The sequence below is a fragment of the Felis catus genome, chromosome D1 (genome assembly GCF_018350175.1).
Source record: "Felis catus isolate Fca126 chromosome D1, F.catus_Fca126_mat1.0, whole genome shotgun sequence".
NCBI classification, from domain to species: Eukaryota; Metazoa; Chordata; class Mammalia; order Carnivora; family Felidae; genus Felis; species Felis catus.
The window spans coordinates 29003757-29020374 of record NC_058377.1 but is presented as its reverse complement, the minus strand read 5'-3'; the positions used below and the strand labels follow the sequence as shown (position 1 = coordinate 29020374).

The 16618-nt window shown below is 39.3% G+C and overlaps 1 protein-coding gene across 6 annotated transcripts in view; it reads left to right on the top strand.

Moving 5' to 3' along the window:
* Positions 1-13541, top strand: part of OPCML (opioid binding protein/cell adhesion molecule like) — a 1071462-nt gene extending 1057921 nt beyond the window's left edge. For all 6 annotated transcript variants that reach the window (XM_023239305.2, XM_023239306.2, XM_019811573.3 and 3 more), the window contains one exon: positions 8037-13541. In XM_023239305.2, coding sequence (XP_023095073.1) covers positions 8037-8137 — 101 coding nt within the window. In that variant the 3' untranslated portion in view covers positions 8138-13541. The remainder of the gene's footprint in view (positions 1-8036) is intronic.
* Positions 13542-16618: the final 3077 nt, after the last annotated feature.

Genomic DNA, 16618 nt, shown 5'->3' with positions numbered 1-16618 from the left:
ATATGATTTTTATTTTCAAATCCACAATTTAAATCCAGGTGGGAGGGAATGAGTCAGAGAGAAATACCAATTGCTTTTGGCTGATGACAGCAGCGTAATCATTTGTATTTTCCCCAACCTGCAAAATGTCAACATATTAGAAAAAAAATGCAGACATTTCACATTTCATTCCTGATGAGGTTTCTTGTTGTTCCCTCACACCCCACCCTCCTCTATCTGAATCATTGACATCTGGCTATTAGCCTAAGCATTTAGAACATAACACTGAGCATTCAGGGTGTGCTGATGTCAGCACACACACAAGAGCTTGTGGTTCAGCATAGACCAAAGTCTTGTCTCTTTCAAGTTTGTGATGAGCTGACAGATTGGAATTAACTTCTGATATTAACTTCTTCAGCTCTTGTCTTTGTGGTAAATACAAAACAGGGAATGCTAAAGAGAACAAAACAAAGATGGCTGCCTTTTTTGGCCTCTTTATCCACAAGTCTTCACTCTGTAAAGCCCAGTTAATCTTCCTTGTAAAACAACATAGTGCCGTGTTTTCCACTGTAATTAAAGACAATGGAGGAAAAGTTCTCTTTGAAGGGGAATGAGGTGCCTTCATCAGCCAGCACTGCTGAAAATAGGTTCCTGTTTCACCAACAAGTGTAACACATGCATCCTCTAATTAGATTTCCTTGCTCCTCTTTTAATCACCAAGAACATCATTATCCTTTTGGTTCCTCATTAGGAAGGTCACCTAGTTCATATTCATACTTATAAAACCCATCCAAATTTCAGAACAAAACTGTATCTTCTTAGACTTCAGATACTTCATTGATCTCATTGTGCTATCACCAAGTTCAACTTGCCTGTGGGTTTTTTTTCTTTCTTTTCTTTTTTAATGTGATCACCCTACCATCTGCTATTTTAGTAGAATTACAGAGATACACTGTAATGTTGCTGAAGAACCATGCCATATTTTCATGGCAATCATGGAAAGGAAAAAAAAAATAACAGTGACACCTTTCAATACCTTTATTGTCATTTTTAAGCTTCAAAATCTCTTGCAAGGCAAGATCTCATCAGTAAGCTTAAATATATTTGAGGGGAGCTTTGTGCTGAGTTTGGGTACTTTGATTTTCAAAACCTGCTCCTCCAGAGGGTTATCATCCACCGCTTGAATGCGGCAGCAATGTCTTTCTTCCAGAGCAGCTAGCTAGGCCTGTAGTCTGATTCTAGGTGAAGCCCTCAACCAAATTTGCTTTTTAAAAATCTAATATTTAATATTGAAAAGTTAACCACCCTCTCAAAAGTGGGCTTTATTTTATTTATTTGTTTGTTTATTTCTTTATATCCTTCTCTGCTGAGCTTCACATCTGGCCATAAAATCTTCCCTCTGGCCCAGAGGGCACATGTCAATTGACCTCCATGCCATTTACCATTTCTTGAATTTATCTCTTGTTCATTTATGTGCTCTGTCTCTTCTTTCTATATTCTGAAGACTAAAGAATTTTTGTCTGCATATCTAGCCCCAAGGTATTTTGTAGTTGTCATTGTTGTCATTCATAGTTTGGTTTGTGGCTTTGTATTATCATTAAAGCTTTTATTTTAACAACAGTTAGCATTGAAAGGGTGGAGAAAGGACTGGATCCGGGGAAAGGGCAAAAATCGACGTTCTCACTTCCAATTTATGCCTGAAAAATATTTAATTAAACCTGATATTTGTATTAACCATTCTAATTGAACTGAGTCATTGTTAACCATAAAAATGATTCCTTAAATGTGCCAGTCGCCCAGAGGGAGTTGGGCCTCTAATACACTTGCTTCCCTAGGAAGCTTTAATCTATGATTTGTAGCCACTTCAGGTCTTTTAAGGAGAGACCAGGTCACTTGCTTGCTCACCATAGCCAAATTTGCTTTCAGCTGGTGTTTGACAGTTATCCTTGACAACCTAGGATTCCACAAGGTCTCTTTATTTGAAGCAGGATCCCCATAAAAGATCCTATTTTAAGGATCAGCTGTTACTGTCCTGGTTTTAATTCACCTCATATTTAATTAATCCTTTACTTCAGTGATCTTATACATTATTTTTTTTTTAGAGTACGTAATTTGTTTATTTAAATTCAAGTAGTTAACATACATTGTAATATTGGTTTCAGGAGTAGAACCCAGTGATTCATCACTTACATATAATACCCAGTGCTCATCCCAACAAGTGCCCTCCTTAGTATACATCACTCATTTATCCCATCCCCCAACGCAATATCTCTCCAGCAACCCTCAGTTTGTTCTCTGTATTTTAGAGTCTCTTATGGTTTGTCTCTCTCTCTGCTTTAATCTGATTTTTCCTTCCCTTCCCTATGTTCATCTGTTTTGTTTCTTAAACTCCACATAGAAGTGAAATCATATAATATTTTTCTTTCTCTGACTTACTTCGCTTAGCATAATACACCCTAGTTTCATCTACATTGTTACAAATGACAAGATTTAATTTTTTGATAGCTGAGTAATATTCCATATATATTATATTCCATATATATTATATTCCATATGTATACATATATGTATATGTATGTATGTATAATATATATATATATACACAAAACCACTCTTCTCCATTCTATACATTAAAAAAAATGTTTTAGAGAAGTTGATTTTCTTGTCCAAAGTCATCCTGCTAGTGAGTACCAGCGTCAGAATTCAAATTCAGTTCTCTCTATTGAATTAAATTCTCTTAATACTCCAACAGGAAGGGTATTATTGAGATGAAAGCAATTTTGGTTATTTGTTCCAAATGACTGTCTACTCAGAATCTGGGAGGATTTAAAAATTTTCCTTCCTTCCTTCGTTCCTTCCTTCTTTCCTTTTTTCCCCTTCCTTCTTTCTTTCCCTTTTTCAATTGTTTGTTGACTGATTTAGACTGGGAGAAAGGATATTCCAGGTCCTATTAAAGTATAAGCTTTGTCAAAGCACAGACTGTGTCTGCCTTTCTCTCTGAAAACAGAGACTGGCTCACATCAGCCTCCAACCAATACTTGCTGAGTGAATGGCAGTGGCTTTCTGAGGCTAGTGTGGGGTCCCTTACTCTTGCAAGGCTGATCTTTTGCCTTTGGACCATGCATGGAACTTGGCTTTGGACTTCTCCTATCATTCTGCTCTATGTCCCATATCTTTCCATGGTCCTCATGGTCAATGGCCTCTCTCAGCAACAAACCCCCAACTCAGGATCTCACCTCCTCTCTTTGTCACCAGCAAAACCACATCTCAGGTTTAACATACTTGGGAAAAATTGAAATGAGCCAATATTAGCCTCAACTAAGGAGTGGAAGATAGCAGGTGTGGAGGCACCATAGTGGTGGTTACCATGATCACATGACTGGCTTGTACCAGGCACTATGCTAACCAGTCTGACTTTTTAATTATTCTGTAAATTCATTATTATTACCTCTATTTTCAATAAGAAAAGTGAAAACTACCTTGTCTGAGATCACATAGCTGGCATGCCACAGAGTCAGGATTTAAACCCAAATTGGTCTGATTCCAAAGTTTCCAGGATTGGTTGCACTTTTATAGCGGTCATTGCCTTTATCCCAAAGGATATTTAGGGCTGCAAAGATGAGACAGCAAAGCCAAGGGGTACAGATGCATCTAAATCCTTTCTTAAATTTCATAGAAGATTTCTATTTTACCTGTGCACCCAGGGATTCTGTTCCTTAGACATTTGGTCCCATCTTTCTTTCAAACCTTTGTCCTTTATCCAAATGTATTTCAGGGTTAGTTTTTTGTAGTAGAACACATAATTGAAAATCTACCTCATGTTTCCAAATTCTGAATTCTAAGTTTGAGATAAGAATTAACTTTCTCCCTATTTCCACCAAGAAGGCGGGGGGGAGGAGGATGAAGAGGAGGAGAAAGAGGAGGAGGAAGTGAAAAGAAGGAGGAGGAAGTGGAGGAGGAGGAAGAGGAGGAGGGGAGGAGCAGGAAAGCACCATTTGAATTCCTGACCATGTTTATTGAAATTAATACTAGTATTGCTTTGGATGCCAAGTATTTGGAGAAGTCTATGTAGCTGTTGTTACCTGAAAAAACCAAGTATAGGAAAACCATAGCCAGCTTGACATCTGAAGATGTGTGTTCAAGCTTTAGTACTACCACTGCTAGGCTCAGGTGAACTTTTCCTCCAGTAACATGCCCTTCCCTTAACAGATTCATTGAGCTAACATTTGCAAAGCCTCCTACCAGCCTAAGGGACCAAACATAAGTCCTGAGTGATCATGGAATCACACCAATTAGCTAAACAGTAGTAATCTATATTAAAACACAAAGAAGCACATCACTAATCAGGTGAGTGGCCTCTGCAAGAGGAAACCCTAAGGGAGACACCCAAACCAAATGCTTTCTTCATTAATAGTAAAATGAGGGTTACTGTAATGATGATATTAAAAAAAAAAAACAGATCATAGCTGATGGCTTTTATTTCACATTCCTGCAACCTAGAGAGTGGTACACAGATGTGAGCCTCTGTTCCTGCTCTGAACAAGGTACAAGCGCCCTCCTATATGTCCCTCTACTGACATTTGGTCCAGCTACCAAAACTTTTTTTTTTTTAACGTTTATTTATTTTTGAGACAGAGAGAGACAGAGCATGGACGGGGGAGGGTCACAGAGAGAGGGAGACACAGAATCTGAAACAGGCTCCAGGCTCTGAGCTGTCAGCACAGAGCCCGACATGGGGCTCGAACCCACGGACCGTGAGATCATGACCTGAGCCAAAGTCGGACGCTTAACCGACCAAGCCACCCAGGTGCCCCTAACTACCAAATCTTAAATGTGTGCAGGATCCATGAGGAAAGAGATGCTAATTTTAATCTCCATTATAGTGGATTAGATTAACTCATTGGCCAGACTAGCTTAGCCACTCCTCATAGATTGATTGGCCAAAGGCAGTTTGGCGTTAAATTACCATATTGTCTGATATATAAAGCAAGGCTTATCACACCTGCTGAAGAGTAAAGCTCCTTGGAGCTGCATAGAAAATGTGGCCACAGAAAAGGAAGCCCTGGGGTCCAGGAATGTTTGGTGCCCTCTTGCTGTTTTAGGAGATGACATGCTGACGTGCAAAAAGCCACAGTAGTGATGGTTTTGTACCAACTGGAAAGGGCCATCTGGTTGCTCACCAGCTGCCCCTTCTAGTACCAGATGTAAATTTTCCATTCATACAATTACTCAAAATGCTAATAAGAGAAGAGCTTTAAAGGTCTCTGACCCCAACCTTCTCTACTTTTTTAGATGGTAGAACCAAGGCCAGAGAGGGGATGCCGGTCAGCTAGGGAGCAGCAGAGTCATACAGAGAAATTAGGTCCTCAGATTCCTCACCAGTTGTACTTACCAATTCATGTGGCTGTGATCCTCATAAAACATGCACAAAGGGTCATTTTCCACAGAAAGCAAGTCGAGTGGAAACAATCAAGGGTACAGGATCTACAGAAAGAGTGACTCAATTCTAATCCAGCTTTATGTGTATAAGTTGTGTGACCATAGTGAGGTACTTAACTGTTCTGTTCTTTAGTTTCTCCATTTATAAAATGGACATGCCAGTAGTCCATAACTTATAGCCTTTTGTGAAGATTAAATGAGTTAATATGTGTGTAGCATTTAGAATCCTGCTTGCAACTTAGAGAACACAATGCAAATGCATGTTACCATCATCATCCTAAGCAAGCTGAGCAGTCTCTATGTCTGCTAAGTCACACTCACAGTTTGGCTTCCACTCTATGGAACACTCAACTGAAGTTTAACTGTGGCTATAAACCCTCTGCCTGATCAGTAATGAACGTCTTATTGCAACTGCCACACACCACCAGAAACATTCATTTCTCTTTATGATTCTGCCTCCTTCTCTCTCTGTACCTCATCCTTCATGCTTTGCCTTCCTCATATACTGTTTTTCTTTTCTGCTTTGTTTTAGCTATATCCCACCTTGTGCTGGTAGCATGGCATCTACAGAAATGCTTAAGTCCACTGGTAGAACTTGGAATAAAGTGATTCCTACACTAAAGATCTCTGTCTCTTTAGTGTGGAGCTTATTAATCTTTCAATTGTTTCTTAAGTTAATATCAGCATCGTGAATTAGACAAAGATACACACAGACACATAGTTTAATGCATGTCCTCTCCATATATAACATTATTATTATAATAAATATTATATTAAATATATAAATAACATATAAATAAACATATAAATAACATTATAAATATTATAAAATATATTTGATAGATACTCTTAAGGAGACATATATATCTTACAAATCTATATTGCTCATTTTCTTATAAACTCATTTAAAAAATGTAAGTCTTTCATTTTTTGAAGAACACGATATAGAGAATTGCTTTGGGCTCCATTTTGGGCATTTTTCAACTCCGTACATTCTGTAGGCCAGTATGGCTCCTTAGGATATATGTCTTGACTGATGGAGCCTTCCAGAGTCAGGCTACTTTTCATAAATATGTATGGAGCCTTCCTGGAGATGATAGCACTGGGCTTGTGACTGGATCCTGCCCTTTTTTGTGAATGCTCTATAAAAAAAGTGCACAGCAATATGAACCAGACTCTCAAGCTAGCAAGTAAATGTGAATTTTTAGTCAATAGGAGAATTGTGTACATTGTAAATCGGAGGAAGGAAATATATCCATGTGAAAATCCGTGGACTGGGAACAGTTACATGCTCATTGCTAAAGTGAGGGGCCTGTACTTCCCAAAGCAAAAGGTTAGCATCAGTCCCTTCCTAGGCAAGGCAGGGATCTACACCATCATGCTGTCTTAAGACTCTGTACCAACTGTGCTTCTTAAAGTAATCATGTCTATTTCCAATAAGCCAATTGGCTTCTAAAAGGATCAGGGAAGTCCTGTCTTGAGAAGGTAAAAAAAAAAAAAAAAAAGCCATGCTTGTCTTGTCTGCAGCTCCCTTTCTTTGCCACTGGCTCTACAGGAATGACTCTTGATGGCTTCTCACCCCTGTCTTATACTCGATTCCATGTTCCCTGGAATCCTCTCTGCCTGCAAGCTACTGGTGTCTTGCTTATGACTGCAGTTTCTTATGCTTTGCAAATAAAGGTGATGGAGGAATACAAAGGTGAATTAGATGCTGATCCATGTGCCCTGGGTCCTTGAAACAGACTAGGACAATCCCATTTCATGTGGTTTGTTTTCTCAAAGGTGGCAGATTAAGTGAAAGGACCAACACTTGTGACTCAATGGTCTTGTCTTACAGTGGAGCATGGATGACTCACTAGGGACATTTAAAAGAGCCAAAGAGGCCAGAAGAAAGGGCAAAGGGAGAACTCTATCAGGCCACACCATTAGGTGGCAATGTGGACAGAATACAGAGTCTTTGTGACCTTTGGAGAGGCACTGCTACTGCTGGGATAAACCCAATCATAGTCTCTAAAACTCTAGAGTGTAACAATCCATTCTTCCTCAGCTACCTCAGGAGGAGCTTCCACAATACCTAAGTAATGCAGGATAAAAAGTTGGCCACACCAACACATAGACTCCTGTTGCTCACAAAATATTCCCATTCCTGTCTCCTCCTTTCCTCTACCTGCTTCTCTCCACTGTGGACCATCTCCCTCCCCTGTTTTGCTGCTCCCATCCCTGTCTGTTCTGGACACCTTTTCCATAGTTAAAGGTGCTGCTTATGGAGCAGCAGTCAAATCCTGCCATGCCACTTACCTCTGTCTGCTATTCTAACTTTTCAGCCAATAGGCCTAATGACTGCCATTGCCTCCCTCTATCCCTTTTATTTTTTAAACCCCAGTCTTTGAGAGCAGGCTGTATGTAGTGGTGGGTATGTGAGCGATTTGCCCCTTTGAGTTTCTAAATATTCCCAGTGGGTGCTTTCCATTTTTCCAGATTTCGAGGGATCAATGGTGGGAGGTGGGAGATGGGGGAATGCTCACAGAGAAGCATGTTTGTATATCTGCTTGTCAGGGAATAAGTATGGTATCCTTTGAGTGCATGCTAATGGGTCTGTCTCTCTTTCCCCTACACAGGGCCTGGAGCAGTCATTGATGGTGTAAACTCGGCCTCTAGAGCACTGGCTTGTCTCTGGCTATCAGGGACCCTCTTTGCCCACTTCCTCATCAAGTTTTGATAAGAAATCATAGGTCCTCTGAGCAACGCCTGCTTCTCCATATCACAGACTTTAATCTACACTGCGGAGGGCAAACAAGTTTGGGCTTCTTTTTGTTTGTTTCTGTTCTTCTTGTTTTTTTGGGGAGGGTTGGTTTATTTGAGTTTTTCTCCAGTTTGAATGAGTGGGGTTGGGGGGATGGGTGGGCTGGATTCTACCATGTTTAGGGTAATAATTCATTGGTGTGTCCAAAAATGGAATCTATCCCTGCTACCTGGGCCCTTTCCTTTCCTCTGCTCCTCTCCCCATCATCATCACTACGAACCTCTCCTCCCCTAACACACCAAACCATAAGCTCCATTTGGGCAAAAAACGTGCCTCATGATAAACACCCTGAAGACACAACTTGACTTACAATGTAGTGCACAGCAAGAGTTATATCCAAGTGTCCTATTATCTGTGTCTTTTAAGCTTTGGGCCATTTTCTTTATTATAATGTACATATCCCTCCCTCCATGTTTACTATTATCTAATTACATTGGGGTTCACATCTTTCTTTCTGGGAAGGTCTGAATACACCCATATCCATATATGTGTATATATACACATATATGGATATTCTTGTCACCTTCTCTAACCACTCTGTCCTATTCACTTGCTCTATCACTATGTGGGTTAGAGGTTTGGGGCTATTCACACAACCTAAAAGTAAAAGTTTAGAAGTCACTTGACCAAAAAAGAGGGGAAGCATTTTGACGACAGTACTTCTTTTTTAAAACTGCTAACTCATAAAAAAAAATGATCCATGGGTGACTGATTATTTAGGGCTTATCAAGCTATCACAGGAATCATATGGTTATCCATCTACTTGACTGTGTGACTTATCTCTCCCTCCAATTATCTACCCACCCATCTTTCTCTGTAGCAATCTATTTACTCTATTTATCAATCTATCAATGTAATTATCCAACACTTCTCTATATTTCTTCCCTACTACTCACTATCAATTCATCACCATATTAATTTCTAAACATATTGTGTCTATTTCACTATATTCATTTCTCCTCTACCTTCAGCAGACACTGGCATCTTCAAAATTACCTATCAACTTTCATATGAAAGCCAATGGTCTCACAGGCTAACAGCATAGAAAAGCAATATGTCGTGGACTCTTTGGAAGGTGATATCCCATCCACCTTCCAAAGTAGATGCCATTAACAGATGGACCAAAGTAGCAATCTAAGGATCAGTCCCTCACCATTCCTGGAGTACTGTGTTTCCAAAAGCATCTTCTTGGGAAGCAGATCAGCCCTGGAAAGGCCTTGATCAGTGCCATGTTTTGTTTTGTTGTTGTTTTTTTTTCCTTTCATATTTGAAGGATCAAGATGCCAAACTTCATGTTTCCCTCGGCCTTCCAAGAAAGTGTGTGTCAGAAACCTATGGGAGTTACTCCATGGCTGGCTTTTCTTAATAGCAAGAACAGAAGAGAGGAAACACATATCTGTCTCTGCAGTGAAGAGAGAAGTCTACCTGTCTGAGTGCAATGAATTCAGCTATTGTCTCCTCCCTCTTCCAGTTTTGGTTTAATCTGTTTGAAAACTATCCAGTAAAAAGCTGATGAAAACCAATTACATGGCGGGTGTGTTGACAACTCTGGTATTTGTTTCAGGAAGCTCTTCTGAGCTGAGGGCACTTGAGCAACTGACTTAATTTCCAAGCACTTGATTAACACAACACTGCAAACAGGAGGGGAAAGTGTAAGTGACTCACAATTTCCTCTGATACAGGCTGCTTCTCCAGTGGCTTTGGGGAAGAATGTCCTCAGTTTTCCATTTTCACAGCAGATCCAGCAGACAAACAAGAGCTAACCTGATGTTTATGCATCATTTTCTGAGACAAGAAAGATTCAGCCAACAAGGGTGCCTATAATCCAAAAGAATGGCATTGAAAACCATGCAAGCTTATGCCTCTCTTTACTCATGCTGCAAGGACTGACCTTCTGAGATGATGAGAAAGGAAAGAAGCATCAACAGTGACTATCTCACAGACCTGCTCTGCCTCAGTGGGAAGCTTTCAGGTCCACAATCTAAAAAAATAATAAATATGAGCTTTATAGAGCTCCATTCCCTTAATGCTTAATTGATCTTCTGCCTCCAATATAAATGGCCTCTTTGTTTTGTCCATAGTGGCACATGAACATGACATACACAGTGGGGTAATATATACTTAGATATGTATGACATACATAGATACCTACATGTATACAAAGGTAGGTAGTCTTGGCATACAAAATGCTAGGCACTTTTGTAAGAGTGGGAGATGGTGTGAGTAAAATTAATATTACATTTGACAGCTATAAACAGACATCTGCATTTCCTAGTGAGCTGCCAGGAGCCAGATTCTGGGAATATAAATGATGTGCCAAAAGCAGTGTATTGATTCCAAGTTCCAGGGACAATCATGAGCAGACGCAAAGTCAGAATTAAAGGTCGGACATCAGTGTTTCAGATCTGTCATCACATTCTGCACCTGGAGTCAGGTTGGTGTCAGACATTGTATGGGGATTAAATTCATCATTTGAGTGTTCTACTGATAATAAATGTTACTTTGGAGTAAAATAAATGTGGAGGCTCTGGGGAGTAACACAGTGCTTGCTGTCTTGGAGAACACAGTGCTTGAAGTGGACAAGCTATACATGTTCTTCATGTCAAGGGTTGTTCTAGAGGAAGGGACCCATCTTCCTCTGACCAGAAAGATCACCAGAACCTTTTGAACATGATGAGGCTGGGTCTCAGAGTCACTATGGAATTCTATGCTGCCCTCTTCCACTGGATACCAGGAAGCACCTCTGGTGTTTGCCTATTCCAACCATGTTTTAGAGGGGAAAAAAAATCCTACAGTCAATACTCATCTGTCTGGGATAAAGAAAATCAAGTAAATAAGTTAATAAACCAAGTAAATAAACGAAGAAAACTGGGCACTAGGAAAGAAAATGGCTCTTCTTCACTATAGACATACTCCAGCTTCTGTGTTGTTTGGGTTACTTTTGTGGGGATGGCTCCATCAAACAGGAGCTGTTACCCAACATTTGAAGCGTATAGAACACTAAATGCTACTAAGGACAATATCCACACTCACACATGCTTTTTCAGCTTCCAATATGGAGGATAGATGGATAATGCCTGTTGTATAGATTTTTTTTTAAGGTGCCAGTGCCAAGAATGGGGTAGGGGTAAAGAAGGAAGGTAAACAAAACTCTGAGCAACCTACAACTCTCCATGGGTTTTTCACATGGGAAGGAAACCAAATAAGACTTATCATCAGATTAGGTGTGACAAATTTAGCAATGTACTTACTCTGAAACCTTCCCCCTTCCTAAAACACAGTTAATATGTATTGCCACCAAAGTAATGCCAATGAATGAGCTAGTGTTAAGGCTCTGGTCAAGCTTGTTTTTCAGTAGTTTATTGTCAAGTGCCTGATACAGTCATCTGCAAGTCTAAGCAAATGTGTTTAGTTTTTTTTTTTTTCCATTCTTGTTTTAACTGGGGGAGAGGGGACATTTAGGTGAGCAGTGGTCAAAACATTCACATATGTTATGCAGGGAGCATTGTGCATGGCTGTTCTACTGCAATTGTGCTAGCTGAAATGGAAGGAAAGTTAAGGCTTTCTATGAAAAATAGGCCTTGGTCTTTGTCCCCTGAAACCTATGTCTCATACTAGATGATACATTCCACAGGTTGGGCAGTTTTTCTCAAAACCTGGGTGGGAAGTGTGCTCCATTGGGTGGCAGTGGACTCCAGAAACTCCACAACCAAGGCTAAATTTAAGGGCCTGTTTCTGCATGGATCCAGTAAACTTGATCTCAACATGGATATGTTAACAAGTTCTCCTTATTTTGGAAGAACTCTTATGTGAAAAGAGCAGAGAACCTCCAAGTGGGCAGTCAACATCAAAGAAAGCTTATCATTGCCATCGCGTCCAGAAATGGAATGCTCTAGTTTTGGTTGGTGCTTCCAATGCCAAAAGGAATGTTCTTTCCTCTGTAGTTGTGTATGGATGTCATCAGAGCCATGGGGAGAAAGAGGGTAGGAGTGGCTCAAGATAAGATGGATTATGGGGGGAGGTTATCTTTTCCAATTTGACCTTGAGTCCTCACCTGGAACCAGCCCACTTTCCCTTCCCACCTACCCACCCCCCCACCCCCCACCGCAAACAAACAAACAAAAACTTATTTAAAGTAAAGTTTAATATATTTGAAATTAGGGAAAGGAGCATAAAATTCTTCTTGTTGGCAAATTTACTTTTTTGTCCTTTTCTCCAAGAGCGGGGATGTTTTGGTTTTGTTTCACACAAGTTATATTCCTAGAAACTTACACCCAGTTGCCTCTTCTACCATCCAGAGCTTCCCTTTTGGTTTTAAGACAAATAAGTTTGAGCAATTGCAGTAAAACTTCACAGGTGTGTAACTAGGAAAGTAACATTTTCAAAAGATACCATATGATGAGGACTCCTAATGATCACTAAAAGCAAACAAATAAAAATGCCACTCTCATTTCCCTCATTTCTTACTTAAAAGAAGAGAAGTAAATGAAAGGAAGAAGAAACAGATTTGCAATTAAAAGATAGGGCAGAATGACAGAGCTGAACCAGTGCAATTGAGCCTTCAGGTGCAGGAGCCTCAGAGTCCAAGGGGATGTGGAGTGGACTTAATTAGGTGCCATTGTCTTCATCCTAAAAGTAAGCAGCTAAGCCTCATTTCCAATATTTTAAAGAGATTCCTTTTTGTTTCTTTCAATGGTGCCCTTTTAAAGGCATACAATTGTTCCATGCCACTGAGTGGAGAAAGAAAGATTGTGAACCCTCTACTATCCTTCTAGGGCCGCATTCTACATTATTGGCAGATTTATAAGGATATCAATAATAGCAATGATAAGTAATAATAGCTGCCCTTGTGTTAGTTAAAGGGAGCATTTTTAATCATTCAAAAATTTTTGTGACCTGTAAAGTGCAGTTGTGAGGAATGTGTGGGTGTACGAAAATGTATCTGTCAAGTTCAGAGTCCTTTAGATTAAAAAAATATATATATATGACTTATCAATGGTGCCGTTATAGCTGTGTCAGACAATGGGTGTGCCCATTCTCACAATTATCCTTAAAACAAATCTATGTTTAAATGCTTTAAAAATTATCACATGATACAAGAGTATAACTTCTAGAGTTCTTTTTCTTTTATTTTCTTTCTTATTTTTTCCGTCAAAAATCAATGAAGACTTGATTTCTGTCAATAATTGTATTAAGGGTGAATATACTACCTGAATTTTGTGCATGTTACATTGTAGTTGTAACCTTTTCTAATTCAGGATGAATACGAGATGGTTGTGATTGTGCAGTGTATCAATAAAGTTCAAAGAAATTTGTAACATTTGGGGGGTTGTTTATTAGGACATCTTGTTAAGTATCCAGGAATGGAGAAAAACAGGCTATACTTTTCCCATATGCTTCTCCCATATGTGTGCTTTAAGCTTTGGGGAGTAGATGCAATCAGAAAACTGAGTAGCCTATTTCTCTGTCTCTCTCTTTCTGTCTCTCTCTGTCTCTCTCTGTCTCTCTCTGTCTCTCTCTGTCTCTCTCTCTCTCCCACACACACACACACAGAGTAGAAAGAAGTCTAGGCACTTTGCATATTATACCTATATATTTGAATATCTATGCCATTTACAAATAATAGAAAATGTAACTGCAGCCTCAAAGTCTAAATTATGTCTTGACCTAATCTAAAATGAAATCAATAGAGAAGTTGCAAGAAAAAAAAATGACACTCCTTAACAGTTCCTGTGACTTGATTCCACTGAATCATAACCGCTTTGACAAGAGTACATATGTAGAAAATATGGTGGCTATGATGTGCATTTATTCTTAAGAGTGTATGTAATTGGATTGATTGTTTCTCCATCTTAGGTTTTTACTATAGTATACATATGGGAAATAGCATAAGAAAGGGATCGGGAGAAGAAGCTCCCTTTTTCTGATTGTCTTTTCTAAAACATCGTTCTCGTTCAACAAAACTCCAACACCTCTATCTTCATCGCTTGTCCATCTGCTTTTCTGAAGGGATGGCTATTAACCTCTTTCTTACAACTCAGCTTCCCATCAATCATTTATACATCAGCTAACCCTTCCTAATTCTGCCATTAACTATGTGATCTTGGACTGGACACTTGACCCTCCTTTTCTTTGACTCCTCATCTACACCACTTTTGAATTGATTCTTGTTGGTATGTTCTATTTCAAAATTTTTAGGACAGTTTTTATTTCTCATTCAGCTATTGGATTTCTCAAGACTACCCCCACATGAAGCCTAGGGCCAATGTCTAACTATGGTTTTGAATACAGCAGAAAGTGTGTTAAAATTCTCCAGTTGGCCTTACATCTTAGCTAACTCCTCTGGCTATGACCCTGAGCTAGATTTATGAGGCTTATTTCTTATTGGGTTCATAGGTAAACAATGGGTCATTCCTAACCTGTTAAAACTTAGTCTCACCCAGAATGCCTGGGTGGCTCAGATTAAACATCCGACTTCAGCTCAGGTCATTATCTCACAGTTCTTAAATTTGAGCCCCACACTGGGCTCTCTGCTGACAGCTAAGAGCCTGGAACCTGCTTCAGATTCTGTTTTCCCTCTCTATCTGCCTCTCCCCACTCAAGCACATCCTCTCTCTCTCTCTCTCTCTCTCTCTCTCTCTCTCTCTCCTCTCTCTCTCTCTCAAATAAATCTTAAAAAAAATTAGTCATCCCAACAGAAGATGGAGCACAGATAGCTTGATAAACTAGGTCATATTCTTTGTAAATTAAAATACCAAGAATATGGTGGTACCAATGATTAAGAGTTTCCAATTTCCTCGGACTCATTGTAAAATTATGACTTGTCAAGGTAACAAATTCCAGTCCCCCTTACCATCATAATACCTTTAGTGCTACCCTTTCCCTTCTCCTCTTTCTTCCTCCTTTTAATCATCCTCTTCCCATCCACACCTGACCATCTCCTGCTTCCGTTCATACCACAGCATTTACCCATCTATTGGCTCTCCTGCTGAGGCATAGACATTCACTGGTCTTTCATTCCATCTGGCCACTCAGTTCCATCAGTCTTCTATGTACCAATTTATTCTTCCATTAGCAAACCATTCATCTCTTTATTCATATATTATCTCCCCATTTATCTAACTCCTATTCTATCTATATACTCATGAAACTCCCTAATATTACTATTCTCATTTATTTATTTAAACCATGTATATTTCCCTTACCTGTCAATCCATCCACCAAGATTTCTCCAACTAGCCTTTGGCAGACATACCTATTTACCAAGCCACTTCAAGGTAATGAAAATCTTTGCTGCTATCTATTCATTCTGCAAGGGAGCCTCTATCTAGTTATTCTTAAGCTCGGCAGCTAAATTATTGGATACATTTTTGTTATCTTCACCCAAAATACACCCTATTAAAAACATATCTACAGAGAAGGGCTTTAGTAAATATATTAAGGGCATACTTTGTTCCTATCAGGATATTTTACAGTAAGAAAAAAGATGGAGAATCGGGAGCTGAGTGGAAACACCCAGATGAGTAGACATCGATGTTGAATTTTCTAACACTGGGAATGCAGTCTTGCAATGAACATAACAAATGGCTGAAGACAGGAGAGATCTCAACTGGCAATTCTGCCTTCTTTTTTGTTTTTCTGTTAAATAATTTTGATGAAAATGGTGGGGGGCGGCATTAATTGGTACCAAATCTTATCAGCTTCAGAAAACAAAAGTTTCAAACTAAAAATGATGCTACTTTCATGGAACATGTTCATTTGATCAGTAGGAAATCTTTTTTTTTTCTTAATTTTTTTCCATTTATTCATTTGTTCATGCATTGCATTTAGTGAAGAACTCCTTTTAAGGAGCTCACATCTAAGATATGGAAACAGCTATATGAAGAGAAAATTACAGTATAATAATGCAAGAATTATAATACAGATATGAGAAAATGAGTATAGCAGAAGCAAATATTGGGAAGTGATTAGGAAGCTACTTTTATCCCCCAAGGATGAAAAGCTGAGAGGTAGAGAGCTCCTATAGGCAGTGGATGTGGTGAACAGATCTATTAATACAAAAATAAATGGGGTACCAGGGCCAGGGCACATTCAGTGTTCAAGATTTTATTGATAGAGTGAATGATATCAGTTGGATAAATGAATATCATGAAAGGCATTCAACTATAAATGTCCAAAGGGCCACACGACCCAATTGGTGAGAAAGTTAACAAAATTTCCCAGAGAGGGAGACGAACCACCTATAATGTCAATTCTGGTTAGAATATAAAGTTTTGTTCCCACATGGGATTATTGAGCATATTGTCTTCCATTGGATCTCAAAGCTCCACGATACTTTCTGGTGGGGACAAGAGGAAACAACAACTGTGAGTACGAGCATAGCAGAAACTTGAAGGG